A 19,501-nucleotide genomic window follows, 5' to 3' on the forward strand; every position below is an offset into this window, starting at 1 on the left:
CTGTACAGTTGGTCAACAGTATCCACTGTTGTTCAGCACTGAACAGTCTCTAATTCCACCTATGTGCTCTTTCCCAATGCATAGTACAGTACTCTTAGACTGCGAGCCCCAGGTGAGACAGAGGTTGTGTCCACCTGATTAACTTGCATCTTCCTCAATGCTTAGAACAGTGCTTGGTACATAGTAAACACTTAACAAGTACCATAAGTATTATTACTCTGCACACAGTAAGTGCTTAATAATACTATTCTTTATTTATGGTAGGTAACAGATTCATTCATTCATTCAATAATATTTATCGAGCGCTTAGTGGGTGCAGAGCACTGGACTAAGCGCTTGGAAAGTACAATTCAGCAACAGATAGAGACAATCCCTACCCAAGAACGGGCTCGCAGTCTAGAAGAGGGGAGACAGGCGGCAAAACAAAACAAGTGGAAAGGCATCAATAGCATTGAGGTAATGTGAGGGAATATGTCCAACCTAATTAGCTTGTATCTATCCCAGTGCTTTGGACAGTTTTTGACCCGTAGTAAGTGCTTAACAAATGCCATTAGGAAAAAAAACTGAGGCCCAGAGAAGTTAAGTGAGGTCACACAGCAGACAAGTGGCAGAGCCGGAATTAGAACCAAAGTCCTTCTGAATACCAGGCCTGCTACATATTCTGTTAGTCACTCAGGAATAGTCACTGAGCAGCCCCTGGCTACAGAGCACCTTCAGTCAGCCAGTGGTATGCATTGAGCACCCCCTGACTGCACAGCACTGTTCATTTAATCGACAGTATTCACTGAGCACCCCCTGGCTCCAGAGCTCTGTTCAGGTGCAGGGAGGAGTTACTGAGGAAGAACACGACACGGTCCGTGGCCCAAAAGACATCTATGTTTCCTGGAAGGGCCTGATTAAAACCCAGATCCTCACCTAAGAGTAATGCCTGAGTCAGTGGATTTTGACAAATAGGATATTTTGGGTGTTAGTTTATTTTAACTCATGAGTCCTGTGTGCTAAAAAAGACATACTTCTTGGCGTCCTGCAAGGCGAAACAAACAAACAGCTCTAATAATGATTGCGGTCTTCAGTAAGTGCTGGGGTAGATACACGACAAGGGAGACAGTCTGTGCCTGGTCTCTTAAAATCAAGATGACCAAGCAAACAGGCCCGTGACTTCCACCAGTGTTTGAAAACATTGAAACCATCTAACAATCTCAGAATGATCAATACTCTTGCCACCTGCAGGTATTAAAATGTTATAAAATGCCTCTGGTGGAAGCTAAATTGTATCAGTAATCAGGACTGCTAGTCCCAGGGCTGGCTTCAGACATCTGGACGTTCTGAGGCGAGGAAAAACAATTCTGCCTCCTTCTTGCCACGGTGGCTTCCCTGATGCACATGAGGCTAAGGGCATCACCCTAGCCTTGGGACAGAATGTAATGACATCAAAAGGAAGATTCTGTGGCAGTCTGCCCAAACCTGAAAAGAATACATTTGGACTTTTTTAAAAAAGTAAACGTAATTGTAATCTTACAATGAACATTCCTCAAACTTGCCGTTCTCAATGGACAATAGTCCCGGCAGGATTGTGAGGCCGCCCTGCCGTCGAGCTGCCCGCCACCCCCTCCGATGGCCACCCTGAGCTTGCCGCCTCTCTCGCTTACCCTCCGGGGTCGGCCCTGGGCTGAATGGCCTCAGAGCTGGTTTCCCCAATAGGGATGTAAACATGAGCCGACTTGAAGACCTCAATAAACCAACTGAACTTTTTAAAAAAGTACCCTCTTGTTCCTTAACTTGCTTCTTGGATACTCTTATTTTCCTTCTTTTTTTATTTCGGTATACCAGAGGCACTTGCATCATTTTTACAACTTAAGAACCGGAGAAAGGACTACTAAGTGGGGCATTAAGAATAGCAGTAAGGGGAGTGAAAGAAAAAATGGGGTAAAGAAAAAGAAGAGGCAGAGAGGAAGTGGAAAAGGAGGAGAAAGGTAATAGGGCTCCTCTGTAAAATGGGAATTAAATACCTGTTCTCCCTTCTTAAGACTGTAAGTCCCACATGGAACAAGGACAGTGTCCACCCTGATTAACTTGTATCTACTCCACTACTTTGAACAGTGTTTGACACATAGTAAACACAATAAATATCAAAAATATTATTATTAGGGCACTTGAGACTTTGTCTTTCTTCTACCATACTCTCCCAAGTGCTGCATTCAGTAGGCACTCAGTGAATTCTGGTAAAGACCCCTCCATCCTCCTCTTCGTATAGGCTTGCCGAGAAGGATGAACTCCAGGTTTTTTGTTGTTCTTGTTGTGCTTATTTGTTAAGCACTTACTGTATGCCAGGCACTGTTCTAAGTGTTCTAAGTGTTCTAAGCAGTAGATACAAGGTAATCAGATTGGACATGGTCCATGTCCCACATGCGGCTCAGAGTCTTAATCCTCATTTTACAGATGAGGTAACTGAGGCCCAAAGAAGTAAAGCAACTTGCTCAAGGTCACACAGCAGACAAGTGGCGGAGCTGGGATTAGAACCCAGGTCCTTTTGACTCACAGGTCTTTGCTGTATCCACTAGGCCACTCTGCTTCTCCTCTTTTTCTCTTCTTATCTTGAAGTGGGCACCTCTCCTAGAGTGTCTGTTTATTGTTATATTGTACTCTCCCAAGCGCTTAATACAGCACTCTGCACACAGTAAGTGCTCAGTAAATATGACCAAGTGAAATGAATGAATGCCCTACTCCTCCTTCTATCCTAGCGCACATAGCTAAGACTGCTTTCAAAAATTCAACTAGTCGTACCTCAAAAATCTAGTAGGGAGGGGAAATGATGCAGCAGAGGCAATTTTGAGAGGGAATAATAATGTTGGTATTTGTTAGGCGCTTACTCTGTGCAGAGCACTGTTCTAAGCGCTGGGGAGACACAGGGGAATCAGGTTATCCCACGTGGGGCTCACAGTCTTAATCCCCATTTTACAGATGAGGTAACTGAGGCACAGAGAAGTTAAGTGACTTGCCCACAGTCACACAGCTGACAAGTGGCAGAGCTGGGATTCAAACTCATGACCTCTGACTCCAAAGCCCGTGCTCTTTCCACTGAGTCACGCTGCTTCTCATGATATTTGCTCTTATTCCCTTAAAGTAAAATGTACACTCCCTGCGATTACCGTTGTGGGAAACGTCGCTTGGGATGAACGACTGAGTCTGCCCCACCACTTGCCTCCCCTTCTTCAAGGCACTGCTCAAGTCTCACCTCCAGCAGGAATCCAGAAAGAATCTCGCCTTCAGAGGGGAGGACAGCTTGAAGGAGGCGAGCAGCCGACCTCACGGTCAGGAAGGCAGAGTTGTGGTAGTCTGGACCAACCTACCACCCAGTCAATCAATCAGTCATATTTATTGAGCACTTACTGCGTGGAGAACCTTGTACTATGTGCTTGGGAGTGTACAATATAACACACTTGGCATACACATTCCCTGACCACAACCAACTTGTAGTCTAGAGGTTATAGTCAAGGCCTAGGCTGGTCTTGCCTGGAGCAGTGAGAAGGCTGAGGACTATTTTTGTTATTCTGTTGAATTCTTATCGGATGATTGTTTTGCCTTAATTTAGTCTCTTATTTGTTCCCCCTATGCCTGTCCCATAGGCTGGGAACTGAGTCTGAATCAGTGTCCTTGTACTTCTTTTACCCTGCGCTTAGCACAGGGCTCTGAACATTGAAAGTGCTTAATAGATGCCACTGTCTATCAGAATGTCTTGAATATGTGATGTTAAAGGATGAGGAGTTGTGAAGTGTCTGCTATCGATCAATGATATTCGTTAAGTGCTTGCTGTGGGCAAGCACTGTCCACAGGACATTGTAAAAAGTGTTGTTTGGATCTTACTGGGGGCTTAACACATATTAGGTGGTCAGTAACTACATATGAAAGGGAACACGCCCTCTCTAGACTGTAATCTCATTACGGGCAGAGAACACACCTGCAATTCTGATGTATTGTACTCTCCCAAGTGCTTAGTACAGTGCTCTGCCTATAGTAAGTGCTTGATCAATACCATCGATTGACTGGTTAATTGAATAAATAGGACAGACCACCACACTCCCTACCTTCAAAGCCTTATTTAAATCACATCTTATTCAAGGAGCTTCCCCGACTAAATCCTCATTTCTCCTATTCCCTCTCCCTTCTGTGTCGCCTAGCCACTTAGATCTGTACCCTTTAAGTACTTGATATAGAATTTTTAAAAAAAAGAGTAGTCCCTGAGCCATATCTTTTGAGGATGTTTTGGGAATCCACTTCTGATGAGAAACAGAATGTTAACAGGAGTCTTACCTAAAAATATCTTTGGCTGCCTAAATATTTCTTAGACGATCCAAGAAAAGAAAAGATTGTACAGTAACAAGTGCCTGGAAGAAACCCCTTGCTAGTTGTTTTCTTGTTTAAATATGGAGGCGGATTGACCCTCAGTCAATCAATCAGCGGTATTTACTGAGCATTTACCATGTGCAGAGCCCTGTACTAAACACTTGAGAGTATACAATCTAGGAGTGTTGGTAGAAAAGCTCCCAAGGAGCTTAGCATCTAGAGGGACTACTATTTTGGTTCCTTCAAAGTCAGGGTCCTGGGAAAATTATTCCACCAGCCCCCTCCACTGCCCAGCTCTGTCATTGATCAGCACTTGCCTGTCTTGAAATCTCCCACGGTTTGGTCACTGCTCCCAGGTCACAGGCTGTCATTAGCATCGACCTGGAAAACAGAAAAGAGCAACTAGGCAGGATACAGTGGCATTTTAACGTAAGATCTAGCTGTCCTAGATCCATATATAAAACTCTAAAGCAGCTGAATGCTATCACATTCTTTTTCCATCCAAAAGACAGCACTGTTTACCACCTCAGCACACAGCCCCTCTGCTAACCCTAACCCAGTGCTTAGAACAATGTTTGACACATAATAGGTGCTTAACAAGGAACCATTAAAAACCCCTAAAATGACCAAGGTATCAACAGATCAGCCAGTAAACAATTTATTTTGTCTGCTACCCAAGAAGCATGCAAATCTATGAGCACTGTTTCCTCTTCAGCTGCATTAACCAAACATTATTTACAATACTTTATAATGAACAACAAAGCATGCTTTTTACCATAACCCAGTGAGTCACACATAGCTGATGAATCTATTCACCTACTTATGACTGATTGATGGAGCAAGAGAAAACCTATTATAAAACAGCAGCCCAGATGCTATATAAAGAGTTTCTGTCTCCTCATCTCCTATATAAAGTCAAGATTTATAGTAAAACCTATGTTGTTTCACTGTAGTTTACTACCCGGCTGGGGTGGTGTTTCATATACATTAGGGAGAAGAAATTTTTTCAGCTGTAGAATTCACGAAAAAGCCCAAGCGGGCCTGTGGCCAGGTTTAGGGAAGTCTGTGTTCATTTTCGGTTTTATCAGGGCTACAGCAGCCCTGAGAATGTGAATGGACAGACATGTTTGGAATGGGACACAAAAATAGCTATTTATATACCGATTCAGAGAATTGCACATTCTGCACACATATTTATGTTCAATATGTTGTGGTGGAAGACCCCAACCCACCATCCATCCTCATTCTTCCTTAGAATCAAGCAAATTGGGGAAGAAACAGACCCTGCCCCACATGGGGCTCACAGTCTAAGGAGAGGGAAAGCAGTTCTTTAATCTCCATTTTACAGATGAGGTAACTGAGGCACAGAGAAGTTGTGACTTGCCTGCCAAGGTCACACAACAGGCAAGTGATGGAGCTAGGATTAGAACTCAGATCTCCTGACCCCCAGTCCTGTGCTCTCTCCACTAGGCCAGGCTGATTCTCTAAATTTATGTTTTCTGCATCTCATAGACACTAATTTGAAGTCTGTTAAATTTATGACTCTATAAAAAGATTAAATATAATTCTGCAACTCTGATATTATTTTGATACTCCTAATTGCTTTGGATTAGGAAACCATGGTTAAGAGAAGGGCAAAGGAATACAATTTTCTCTCTTACCGAAATATATCTCGATGCTGTTGTAGATTCCAGTTGTAATTCCCTTTCTGGACAAGTTCAAAAAATTCAGTCCTCCTTCTGAAACAAAATCATATCATCAGGGAAAAATCCCAAAAAGAATTTTTCAGCCATTGCAGTGGGGACATAAATGTCAAAAGCAAAATCCCTTACAGCCAAGAATTAGTATTAGTAAACATTAGGCCGACCCTGACCAAATTAATAGCGTCATTTGTTTGAAAGTTACTGCTCCAGAATCAGTCAATCCATCAGTGGTATTTATTGAGCACTTACCACATGCAAAAGCTGTACTAAGTGCTTGGCACAGTACAGTAGAATAAAGTTAGTAGACACAATCCCTGCCCACAGGAGTTTACAGTTTAAAGGAGAAGACGCACATTAAAATAAATGAAAGATTAAGGGAAATAGTAGAGTATAAGGGTATTTACAGAAGGGTTGTGGGGCTGAGGTGAATATCAAATTGCTTAAGGGGGACACAACAGAAGAGCGTAACCATTTATTTGGCATTCATTTCTAATATGAGTATTTACTCCTATTATAGGAGCAGGTTACTATGATGTCACACCTCTGAAGTTTTCACTAATATAAGAGCATTTTATACTCAGATATGTGCACAATCAAGAAATATTAACCCTCACTTCAATTAAAGAGCTGTAAAGCCGACAGTGGTAGCAGTCACAATCAGGGTCGGATAGAGAGGTGGAGATCAATTAATCAATATTATTTATTGAGCATCTTTTGTGTGTAGAGCCCTGGTCTAAGCACTTGGTTGGGAACAGATGGAATTGGAAGATGAGACCCGTACTCTCGAGGAACTTAAAACGTAGCTGGGACAGTACACTCTAAAATAAATTAGAGATAAGAGGAAGAAAGAAAAGGAGATATGGATATGAGATAGTATTAGGGGCTCTGGGTCTTACAAACCCACTTATTTAAGTGCTTAGGTGGCACAAGAGTGCTGATGTGGGAATATAAACTCATGGGAATAAGAATGAAGTGGGGAAGGCTTCCTGGAGGAGGTGAGACTTCAGAAGGACTCCGAAGATGGGAAGAGCTCTGTGCCCTGATGGATTTAATAATAATAATAATGTTGGTATCTGTTAAGCGCTTACTATGTGCAGAGCACTGTTCTAAGTGCTGGGGTAGATACAGGGTAATCAGTTTGTCCAATGTGAGACTCACAGTTAATCCCCATTTTACAGATAAGGTAACTGAGGCACAGAGAAGTTAAGTGACTTGCCCACAGTCACACAGCTGACAAGTGGCAGAGTTAGAAATTGAACCCATGACCTCTGACTCTCAAGCCTGGGCTCTTTCCATTGAGCCACATGGATTTGAAGTGGTCTATCAATTTAGGGATTAAGACTGAAGTGGGGAAGGCTTCCTGGAGGAGATGAAACTTCAGAAGGACTCCAAAGATGGGAAGCGCTCTGTGGGATGATGGATTTGAAAGTGGGGAGAGAGACTTAGGCAGTTGGTGGGCTGGTGAGCAAGGAGTTGGTGGTGAGGGAGAGAAGAATGAGGTTGAGTGAGCAGGCTAGTTTGAGAGGAATCCAGGGTATGAGCTGGGGTGTAGTGGGAGAAGTGGTGATCTCTTTTGATCCAGGGAAGGTCAAATTAAAAATAATCCACAGGGCATTTCTCCCTGTGAGGGGGAAGCTGAGACGGGAAGAGTTCGTAGATGAGAGAAGAGCAGTGTTGTCCTAAAGGATTGGATGGGACTAGCCAAAGGAAAAAAGTAACTAGCAGGTCCTCTAGGCTGTGAGCTTGATGTGAGTAGGGAATATGTCTACCAACTCTAAGCGCTTAGTACAGTGCTGAGCACTTAGTACAGTGCTGAGCACTAAGTCCAGTGTTTTGCACAAAAAGCGCTCAATAAATATGACTGAATGAATGAATTCTGTTGTATCGTACTCTCCCAAACACTTGTACAGTGCTCTCTGCACAGGATAAATACTCAATATCATCACTCATCATCATCGAGGGTATTTACTGAGCATTTACCGTGTGCAGAGCACTATCCTAAGCACTTGGCAGAGGACAATAGATCTGTGTGGTTTTACCTATAGAAAAGAGAGGATAGCATGACCCAAGGACCTAGGGGATAAAAGGACTCAAGGACCACAGACCTTGTGGCATCGGGGGTGGGTGTTTAAAGGAACCTCTGTAAGAAACCTGTAGGAGAAGTTAGAAAAGTAAGGAGCAAATCTGGGAGAGAGGGGAGGCAGTCCATGGATAGTGCTGAGGAGAAAAGCAGTTTATCACCTCCCCAGATGGAATCCCTTTCTGTGATCTCCCTACTAGAATTGTCATTTAAAACAACTCCAAATGTCAAGATAGCAAGATGCCTTGCATTTACATAATCTGAAAATTCACTTGTTAGTTTCCATCACACAGTGCATCTGGAGAAGTGTTTGTCAACCTGGAAATGGCGGACGTTTTTACTGGGAACCTTCAAAGAGTGCAATAAAAAAAAAATCCATATCAATTTTCACTAGCCCTAGATTCATATAACTCCGCCCTAAGGAACTAACAGAGTTCACATCTCAACAGATCATTGAAGATTGACTCAGTGGAAAATCTAATTTACGGCTATGTATCTATTTGATTTAGGCTTTAGTATTAAGCTCCCTGGTGTACTTTCCCTACTTTAAAACAATCCCAAACAAGAATCTCCTAAAGGGAAAACTGCTGAAATTTACCTACAAAACACTGCCTCCCAAAGATCTGATCTCTTACCACATATCTGTGCTTATAACAGAACATCTCATTTTTATATTTTCCCTGCAAGGCATCTTTTATTTGTTTGGTATAAAATGTCCTTTGCCATCTTTGGAAGAGATCATGAAAATCTTTTGTTAATTTATACTTTATTTCTGCACCTCCTGGGTTCATAAAGGCTAGCCAGTTTTATTGCCACTACAGTTAACTATTAGCACTGTGGAAAATCACCAACATTACTACCTTGCCATTTCTGTTCCAGGAAAAGAGAAAAAATGCACCCATTATATGTCAGTGCAGATAAAGGGCACTCAGTTAGTAAATCCCATATTTACCGAAGTTGCTTTTTTTATGCTAATGTTGGACAACCTACTGCTACGGAATAGAAGTGTCAGTGACAATGGAGGAAAGGACTTTTCCAGAATACAAAATAATAGAACGGAACTTTAGACTTTCAGCTCCTTGCGCTCAGGGATCACGTCTCCCAACTCTGTTGTACCATACTCTCCCAACGCTTAGCACAGGTGCTCTGAACACAGTAAGTTCTCAATTAATGCCACTGATTGATTCATTCATTTTTGATCGCCCCACTGTCTCCTATCCGGGCCCAATCAGGGTGTGCTGAAGAGGAAAATTATCACCAGAACACAACAAACAGTCTGAAGAGAAAACCTGATGAGCTTGGCCAGGAATATTGAAAGGTTTTCAGTGGGGAAGGTGACTGAGGAAATAGCTGCCTCTATAAACAAGCCCAGTGTTTTGGCAGTTCTGCGGAGTTCTGCAGGATCCTGTCCTAAAATGAACAGGGTCTTCCTAAAAAGTGCTTCTCAGGCCAACTGTGGTGAAAACCGTGAATCTAGACAGCTAGACCAGGGAACAGATATCAAAGTCAGATTAAGCTACTTGAAGGAGGGTTAAACGACAATGATCCAAATTGGGGTAAGGCATTATGGGGGTTTTGGAAGGGTGTTTTTCCACAACTCCTCATAGCAGTCATGGGGTTTCAGAGGCAAATATAATCCAGGTGTGTTACTTGGGCATTTTTCACAGGTCTCACTTCTTAATTTGTTAAAAATTCAACAGTCAGTAGAATTTATTGAGCACTTTCTGTATGCAGAGCTCTGTACTAAGTGACCACCTAGACATCATGGACAAATAAATGATTTCAAGGACGTGTATGTGCATTTGTTTGTTATTTTGTTTTATGGTATTTGTTAAGCACTTACTAAGTGTCAAGCACTGTTCTAATTGCTGGGGTAGATACAAGTTTATGAGGGAGGACACTGTTCCTGTCCCACATGGGGCTCACAGTCAAAGTAGGAAGGAGTAGGATTTAATCCCATTTTACAGTTGAGGAAACTGAGGCACAGGGAAGTTAAGTGACTTGCCCAAGTTCACACAGCAAGCATTTGGCAGAGCCGGGATTAAAACCCAGGTTCTCTGACTCCCAGACCCATGCTTTTTCAATCGGCCACACTGTCTTTCATCTAGGCTTCATGACAGTGAGATGAGGATTCTTTTAATCAATCTCCCTTAAATTGGGAAGATTACCATTGTTGTTTTCTTTGTGCCATTGCTATGTGCCATGAGTATATTAGACTCACAGAATCTCTCTGAGGCAACAATAGTGGAGAACTGTATAGGATACACGTGTTTATTCTCATCCAGGTGCTTAGTACACAGTAGCTAATTAGTAAACACGATTGATGCTGCTGATGGCAATGTTCTCTTTCCTGAAGTGGGAGAAATAGGCCAAGTCCATCCCCTTCTAGTCTGGATTATCTTCCCTTAAATGCAGCAATTTAAGCTTGCTTACATTGAAACTCATCTACCACTTTTTCTTAGGTATATGACAACTTCCAGAAATTTATTCCCATCTCAAATGAATGACAAATCATTCTTTCCAAACTCAGGAATGCTCTTTTTCTTTTAAATTTAATTTAACTTTTTTTTAAATTTTGAATTTGATTCTGGACAAAAGCTTTCTGAAAAATCTAAATATATTATGTCCACTAGTTTCCAGTTTCCACCCTATTCAATCACTAACCCCTTAAAAGAAGTCTAATGGATTAGTGAGCCATTATTTTCCCTTAAAGAAACCATGCTGTCTTTTTCTGTAGTCGATGGAGATTTTCTAGGAATGAAGAATCTTTTAGTATTTGCTTTTGGTGGCCCACTTGATTTTCTATTTGCACCTGTTCTATCATTTGTTATGGCTTGCCGGTTCTCCTCACCTGGTAAGATTTCCATTCGTAAAAGATGACTTTTTCTTCCTCTGAGGAGTTCTTTTACTTTGCCAAGTTAGTCAGGCCAGGTTTCTACTTAGGTTTTTTTTTTTTGTTTGTCTGTTTATCTGTTTGCTGCTGTTCTTGGATACACGTTTTATCTAGGCTTGCAATATTTATTTACTTTTTAAAGTCTTCGGGCTTCTCAAGACACTGGATGATTTCATATGGCTTCATTTCTTTATCTGTAGAACAGGGCCATTGGGAGGAATAACTAGTACAACCGATTATAAAGAACTTGGCATACAATTAAGTATTACATAAAGATTTAATAATCATCGCAGTCCGTGATTTGATGTATGAAGCCAAAGCACTAGCATAATGCTTTGCTTTTCGACCTCCCTCCCTAACACCCCACAAGGCCAAAATATTGTGACAACATAATGCACTGTCTGATTGCCAGATGAATCCTCAGACAATAAGCTATTCTGAGACAACAACATAAACCCTAAATAAAGGAAAAATCTGAGCCCTTTGAGAGTTGGCACATTATCAGAGATTGCAGCCCTCAAATAGGAACACAGTAATGAGAAAATCAGTCACAGCAAACTATGTTGATTGTTTTCCAACAACCAGGCAGGACTTTGGCACATTTTTAATACAGGCTGATTAATAGACTGTACACGATTTTTTTTTTGCCTGCCGTCTCCTGGAAACTTGGCTTGCAACCACCACTTCAATATTTACTTCAAGAAGAATAATCTATTCCCCTGCAAGCTCAAAACCAGTAAATAAAAACAAAAAAACATGCAGGAAAATGTTACCTAGATGCTAGTGGACAAAGGCTTACACTGTCCAGAAGTGAAACTGCTTCCCATGAAACACTGGGCTTTGCCAGTAGATGACCTGTTCACTCGTCTACCTCTCTCTTTGCTTGGTGAATAGTTTGAGCAAGTGTTGAGCCCAAGTCTGCCTGCTGGTACTCTGTGATACTTTGCAAAGTCCTGGTCAAAGTCTATAAATCAACAAGTTGCAATAAATGCTAACTAAATAGTTGTCCAAATTCAAAGAAGACACCACCATCATGAAATTCTGTCAGCCAGTAAATCAGTCATATTTATTGAGAGCTTACCATGTGCAGAGAACTGAGCTAAGCACTTGAGAGAGTTACAATACAACAATAGACACACCACCTGCCCACAGTGAGTTTACAGTCTAGAGGATAACTGCAGTATTTCTTAATCAGTTACTATGTGCCAAGAACTGTTCTAAACACTGGAATAGATACAAGGTAATCAGGTTGGACGTAGTCCCTGTCCCACATGGGCCTCACAGACTTAATCCCCATTTTGCAGATGAGGTAACTGAGGCACAAGGTAGTTAAATGATTTGCCCAAGGTCATACAGCAGACACCCATGAGTACATTGGTAGCAGGAGAGGACCGTGAGGGATCCACAGTCCCGGCCACAGTGAGCACAAAAAATGCTTGCCACTTGTTGGGCTTCAATGTTTGTATCACTTGACGCTTGTTTTCTCTTTCGCCTCCTTATCCCTCTTTTCATGTGGGGCATGTTCTATGAGAGTCACTCCCTTCTTGATGGCATTGTGTCATTCAGGTTTCTCCTCTGAAACTGGCTCCCAGTTTTCAGCTGGGATTCAGCACTTTCTGAAGCTATGAACAAGAATCAAAGAGGGCAGATACTGCACAAGTAACTCTCTACCCTCTTGAGACAAAGACTATATTCCAAATCAAAAAGGGACAGATACTCTTCAGCCACAGAAGACTGACTACCTATGCAAATAGGGATAATGCAAAGTAACTGATTTGTGAGAGCTGGGTAGCACTCTGAATCCAGTTTAACTTTGCCCCAATAAATACTTATACCCTTTTACCGCTGACATATTTTTGTTGATCTAACTCGAAAAAAATGCTTGGCAATAACATCAAAAAGGATATTATTTTAATAGCACCCAAAATCCCTCTCACCGATGGCTCCTTTATGTTTGGGTAGGGATCACAGAGTATCAGAGAGATGCATCTGGAGACTCAGTCAAGTTTCTAATAGGTTTTGTCAATGGAAATTATGCTTTCAAGTTCAGATGAAGTTTTATTCATGTGTTTGAAAAATCATAAATAAAAGCCCCAGACTGTCTTCCTCTATTTAACTGAGGATTACTGTTTGGATTTTAGAGGGGGGAAATGGCCCCCACATTATGGTATCACTGATTCATGAGAGAATAAGATTGTAGCTGTTCATTTATCAAATGGAATAAATGTCAATACTTACTCAAAGTATAGAGTCAGGTCCGTTGCTAATATTGACTGCTTCAGAAGCTGCATAAGGTCACTATAGTCTTTGGAGGACAACTTAGCAAAGATGTTGTGCCCCTGAAACGAGAAAGGGAGAGGCTTTAAAGAGCTGAAATTCAACAGCTTTTTCAAGGTTTTCAAGCCACTGTGTGTTGACTTTGCTTTTCTTGCAGAAGCTGATTTATAAGACACAGTTTAACCACTTAAAAAATGCTGGTGACTTGGTCATAGAAGAACTTTGATCTTGTTAAATAGAAGTGAAACAGTACATAAATGCAGACCTAACCTACATTGGCAAATATGATGCCAACATTTTCGGCTTCATCTACCCATATATTTTTGCAAAGGAGATATCTTGGAAATGTATCTAGTGTGGTCAGCAATTCACTCCATGGCAATCTTCCATCGAAAGCACTCGGTGGAAAAGTACTTGCAAAATATGGGTAATCCTTATGGCCCCCAAACCAAACATCTCTTGTGGCAACAGTTTAAACAATTGCTTCCATTTCAGAAACGTTTGCTGTTGAAATACGTATTTTCAATTGGAACAAAAGTTAGTTGGGTTAGGAAGATGGGTCTAAATGAACCATCTTTTAGCAGAAATACCTCGTGTAAAATACTATCCAAAATTCTCTGGCCATATTTGGGCCAAATCTTTGGAAATGGACAACTTCCCAAGGGCAGACAATTGCTCCACTGAGTAACATCAGAGCATCAGTGAGCAAATTATGCCTTGAGAAATGATCTCCTGATGTGCAAAGAATGGTTTATTCATGTTCATTTTCCCTGGAATTGGATGCGGTATTAATAATTTTAAGTGAACCCATCCAGAATCTTCTTCGGGTGGAGAATAGCTAAGAGAGTGCTGGTGTTAGAATGCTAACCAGATACTACAGTGAGCATATCGGAAATCATGGGAAATGACAGTTAGCACCAGTAGGACCTTTCCACAGACAGAAAAATTGTCACGATAAATTAGAGAGAAGGTTGTCTCTCTTCTTGGTCCTTGTCACCTCAAGCAAATTGTGCTTCTCTGTTCTGTAAGCCTACCCTACCTGGAAGCATCCTAGTGACCTGAAAGAATTCAGCCCTCTAATACTCTTCTTCTTGCTAGAGAAAGGGTGGGAGGCCAGGAAAAAGTGTTAAAAGAGCAGGCCTTATAAAGCTAAAGGGATTATCAATCAATCAATCAGTTGTGTTTATTAAATGTTTACCTTGTGCAGAGTACTGTACTAAGCACTTGGGAGAGTATACTCTAACAGGGTTGATAGCCACATTCCCTGCCCACGACAAGTTTACGTTCTCGGTGGGGGGAAGAGACATTAATATAAATGAACGGATATGTACGGAGTGCTGTGGAGCTGAGGGAGGGGTGACTAAAGGGTGCAAATCCAAGTGCAAGGGTGATACAGAAGGGAGTGGGAGAAGAGAAAACATAGGCTTAGTCAGGGAAGGCCTCTGGGAGGAAATGTGATTTTAGTAATATTTTGAAGGTGGGGAGAGTGATTGTCTGTTGGATATGACGAGGAAAAACATTCCAGGCTAGAGGCAGGACGTGGGCAAGAGGTCGGGGTTGAGAGAGAGAAGCAAAGTGTGTGGAGTAGGGTATAGTAGGAAATGATTGAGGTAAGGTGATTGGGTGCTTTAAAGCCAATGATGAGGAGTTCCTGTTTAATGCGGAGGTGGATGGGCAACCACTGGAGGTTCTTGAGGAGTGGGGAAACTTGGATTGAACATTTCTGTGGCAAAATAATCCAGGTAGCAGAATGAAGTACGGATTGGAGTGAGGAGAGACAGGCAGTAGGGAGGTCAAGGGGTAGGGAGAGGATAGGCAGGAGAGGATACATGCTTGGATTAACATGGTAGCAATTTGGATGGAGAGGACAAGGCAGGTTTTAGGGATGTTGTTAAGGTTGAACTGACAGGATTTGGTGACACTGAAATGTGGGCTGGATGAGGGAGATGAGTCTTGGATAGCACTCAGGTTACAGGCTTGTGAGACTGGGAGGATGGTGGTGCTGTCTACAGTGATGGGAAAGTCCAGGGGAGGAAAGCGTTTGGGTGGGACGATAAGGAATTCTGCACATGTTAAGTTTGAAGATTATACGGGGTCAGCACTGAAATTTGGCACCTGTTCCTTAATCACTCAATCAACCAATGGTATTTACTGAGCTGTTACTGTGTGCAGAGCACTTTACTAAGTGGTTGGGAGAGAACAACACAATAGAGTTGGAAGACGTGATCCCTGCCCTCATGGAATTTACAGTCTGTCCACTCAATTCTCTTCATTTCCACCTCTCCCCATTTCTTGCCTCCTCCTGCATTCAAAAATAAAGGTTTCTGGCTCTGGGATTTTCCTTCTAAATGATTCTGCTCTGTGGAAGATGAGGATCTGATTTTTGGGAAGTCCTTAGATGCTGAGGAAGTACAATGACTAGACATTGAGACTTTATGCTGCAGCCTGGGGGAGTAGGGGGTTCTGGGTGACTCTTCGTGGGCTGGAGGGCTTTGTGACCTCCGGAAAGGGGGTGCCTTTTCAGGCCAGGCAGCAGTAAACAACAACAAAAACGTTTAACGATGCTGTTCCAGGGAAGCGGGACCTTAATGGCGATAATAATAATAATTAATGGCACTGTTGGAGAACTGACAGATAATGGGAAACAGATGATCCCTTGCTGGCCTCACAAAGCCCGTGTGCTTGCAGAAAATTAAACAGGCACCTTCCTGGCAGCTCTGCCCAGACTCAGCCAGCTGGGAGTTTAGGCAAAAGTGTCAAAAACTCAACACTCTAAATATGAAGGAGCCCTGTCTTATGTCAAAAGGAGAGAGAAGGCAGATTGCTTTGGCTCTGAGCCTCACTTCAACTGGATTCCCTACTGATCGTTTACCCCTGCTGGCAACTACAATCTCTGACTACTATACTAATAATAATTATGGTATTTGTTGAACATTTTCTATGTGCCAACCACTGTTCAAAGCACTGGAGGTACTGATTACAAGGTAATCAGGTTGGATACAGTCCCTGTCCCACAAGGGGCTCACAGCTTTCATGCTCATATTACAGATGAGGAAACAAAAGGACAAGGAAGTGAAATGACTTGTCTATGGTCACACAGCAGACAAGTGGCAGAGGCAGGGTTAGCACCCAGGTCCTCTGATTTCCAGGCCCTGGGCTCTTTCCACTAGTCCATGCCACTTCCCAAACTCAAGCTCCAGAATTTAAACCAGAGATTAAATAAAAATCTCCCCAGGATAGCTCAGGACACAAGCTTGGCAGAGAATCATAGTCTACCCAACTTATGACTTTGATTCAACTAAATTAAATTTCTATATTACATTTTTATATTCATTTCAGAATGTCCTGAATAAAAGACTGCCCTCATAGCTTCTCACAGTTGCCTGCTGTGTGACCTTGGGTGAGTCACTTCATTTCTCTGTGCCTCACTTTCCTCAACTGCAAAATGGGGATTCAAAACCTGTTTTCCTCCTACTTAGAAAGGGAACCCCATTTGAGACAGAAACTTTGTCCAGCCTGATTAACTTGTATCTACCCCAGGGCTTAGAACACTGCTTGAGACACATATGATAATAATAATGTTAATAATGTTGGTATTTGTTAAGCACTTACTATGTGCAGAGCACTGTTCTAAGCGCTGGGGTAGACATAGGAGAATCAGGTTGTCCCACGTGGGGCTCACAGTCTTAATCCCATTTTACAGATGAGGTAACTGAGGCACAGAGAAGTTACGTGACTTGCCCACAGTCACACAGCTGACAAGTGGCACAGCCGGGATTCGAACCCATGACCTCTTACTCCAAAGCCCGGGCTCTTTCCACTGAGCCATGCTGCTTCTCTGAGCCACGTCACTAAAAATATCTTCCCACCAACTCAGTCCCTTGAAAGAAACAGAAAAAGGGTTTAAATAGAAGGCACTTGCCTCCTGTTTAGAGGGTGAATGGAAAGCTGGTCACTTCATATGCCGTTATCTTTCGTATTCGAAGAAGACACAGGTGATGGTGAAATTCGCCTAGGAGTGGGTGTGTAGCATTAAGGCCAGTGTGGGAATCTAAGGTCCTGGTGGCTCAGTGGAAGGAGCCCGGGCTTGGGACTCAGAGGTCATGGGTTCTAATCCCGGCTCTGCCACTTATCCACTGTGGGACCTTGGGCAAGTCACTTCACTTCTCTGTGCCTCAGTTACCTCATCTGGAAAATGGGGATTAGAACTGTGAGCCCCAGGTGGGGCAGCCTGATTACCTTGTATCTACCCAGCGCTTAGAACAGTGCTCAGCACATAGTAAGCACTTAACAAATACCAACATTATTGTTATTACTGGGCACACAAAATGGTCATCCCTTATTGTGTTGTTTGTGTTGTGTTGTTGTGCTTGACGTTTATAGTGCCTGGCACTGTTTTCTCTTTTGCCTCCTTGTTTCTCTTTCCATACGGGGCTGCTTCATACCTCACTCTGAAGAATCATCACGGCGTGGTTAAAATGGTGATGCTCCAGTGTAGCGGAAGTTCCATAAAGTTGAGCCAAAGCAGAGCCACTCCTGAAAGAAAATAATTAGACATCAATGCCTTACAATCTTTCCCCCTAGAAACGGGATTCTTTGCATTCAAGTTTGGGCACCAGAACCATATTTATTGGCAAAAAAGTCAGAAACCTAAACACGCTAATGTGGCTGTTTCTATGGTTCCCGGATTTCAAATCGGAAAATGGATCGATAGACCAAAAGTCAGATACTAGCTAGAATGGAACAGAGAAAAAATGGGGTAGGAGAATAAAGAGGACAAATAAATGAGACCTACTGAGGAAAGGGAATCTAGAGTTAGCAGATGGTTCAGAGACAGAACTTTTGCAGACCCCATGGGCCTTAAGCGTTGGGGTAGATAGAAGCTAATCGGGTTGGTCACAGTTGATTTTCTCATCTGTAAAATGGGGTTGACTGTGAACCCCATGTGGGACATGGACTGTGTCCAAACTGATTAGCTTATATTTACCCCAGCCCTTAGTACAATGTCTGGCACCCAGTAAACGCTTAACTGATGCCTCAATTATTATTCACTATGTTTCAGTTTCTTCATCGGAGTCAAGAGAATTTGATACCTGTGCTCCTTCCTACTTAAACTGTGAGCCCATGTGGGACAAGTACCGTGCGTGACCCGATTATCTTATATCTATCCCAGTCCTTAGCATAGTGCTTGGAACATAGTAGGCTCTTTACAAATACCATTTTTTGTTTTGTGTTTATTGGTATGGAATACAATTAACATGTGGCTAGATCTCACGATTATATTTTTGTGGCAGAAAAGGAACAGACATCAAAAAACCCAGAGTGTGAGAGTAAGCGAAAACACAGTTCCTCCAGAAGTGTAGCCTAGTGGATAGAGCGTGGGCCTGGGAGTCAGAGGACCTGGGTTCTAATCCTGAATCTGCCACTTGTCTTCTGTGTGACCTTGGGCAAGTTTCTCCACTTTTCTGTGCCTCAATTACCTCATCTGTAAAATGGGGTTTAACACTATGTCCAGCCTGATTACCTTGTATCTACCCCAGTGTTTAGTACCATGCCTGGCACATAGTAAGTGCTTAACAAATACCATGGGAAAAAAAGGTGTATTTCCTGAGCTCTGGGCTCCTCCAAGATGCCATCGCTAGAAGATGTGCAACTTTCGGTCGCAGGCTATTTCCAGCATTTATGATGCTTTAGAAAGGCAATGAGCTTGGCTAAAACAATTCTAAGGAAGAAATTTTAAGAAGGAAAAACTCTGATCGGTAATTATGAAATTGAGGATGGTGGGGGGAAGTGGTGGGGAATGGGATTGAACTGTCACTGTAGATTAATGTGTGCCCGGATTTCACTTCTGGGACCCAGCCTAAAGCGACAAGATGGGTTTTCATTCCCAAGAAATGAGTATAAGAGATTATGCTCCAAATGAATAGAAGGCGTCTCCTAAGAGAATAGACTATGAAGCTGCACCGTTCTGATATTTAATCAGCTGGGGCAGCTGTAATAGAGAGGGCATGGTGATGAAGCCCCAACCCCGGAGTAAACAGGATGGAGGTGTGTTTTAACTGAGCAATTTCAAAGGGCCAAAGAGTGGCTCCCATAATGGGCTGACTGGTCATTCACCACACCTAATCCAACCCTTAAAATTCAATGTGGAATATGAAAATGCTGGATTTTAAAAATCATAACCCCCCCCAAGAAATTAATCCT

General features: G+C 42.5%; 1 protein-coding gene across 4 annotated transcripts in view; it reads right to left on the reverse strand.

The window, feature by feature from the left end:
* The window catches only part of PDE11A (phosphodiesterase 11A), a 98,314-nt gene that overhangs the window by 18,081 nt on the left and 60,732 nt on the right, over positions 1-19,501 (reverse strand). For all 4 annotated transcript variants that reach the window (XM_007671281.3, XM_007671280.3, XM_029072583.2 and 1 more), the window contains exons 13-16: positions 17,743-17,833; positions 13,259-13,359; positions 6,006-6,083; positions 4,662-4,725 (exon numbers count right to left, since the gene is read on the reverse strand). In XM_007671281.3, the coding sequence (XP_007669471.1) occupies positions 4,662-4,725; positions 6,006-6,083; positions 13,259-13,359; positions 17,743-17,833 (334 nt within the window). The remainder of the gene's footprint in view (positions 1-4,661; positions 4,726-6,005; positions 6,084-13,258; positions 13,360-17,742; positions 17,834-19,501) is intronic.

Source organism: Ornithorhynchus anatinus, chromosome 9, assembly GCF_004115215.2.
Source record: "Ornithorhynchus anatinus isolate Pmale09 chromosome 9, mOrnAna1.pri.v4, whole genome shotgun sequence".
NCBI lineage: Eukaryota > Metazoa > Chordata > Mammalia > Monotremata > Ornithorhynchidae > Ornithorhynchus > Ornithorhynchus anatinus.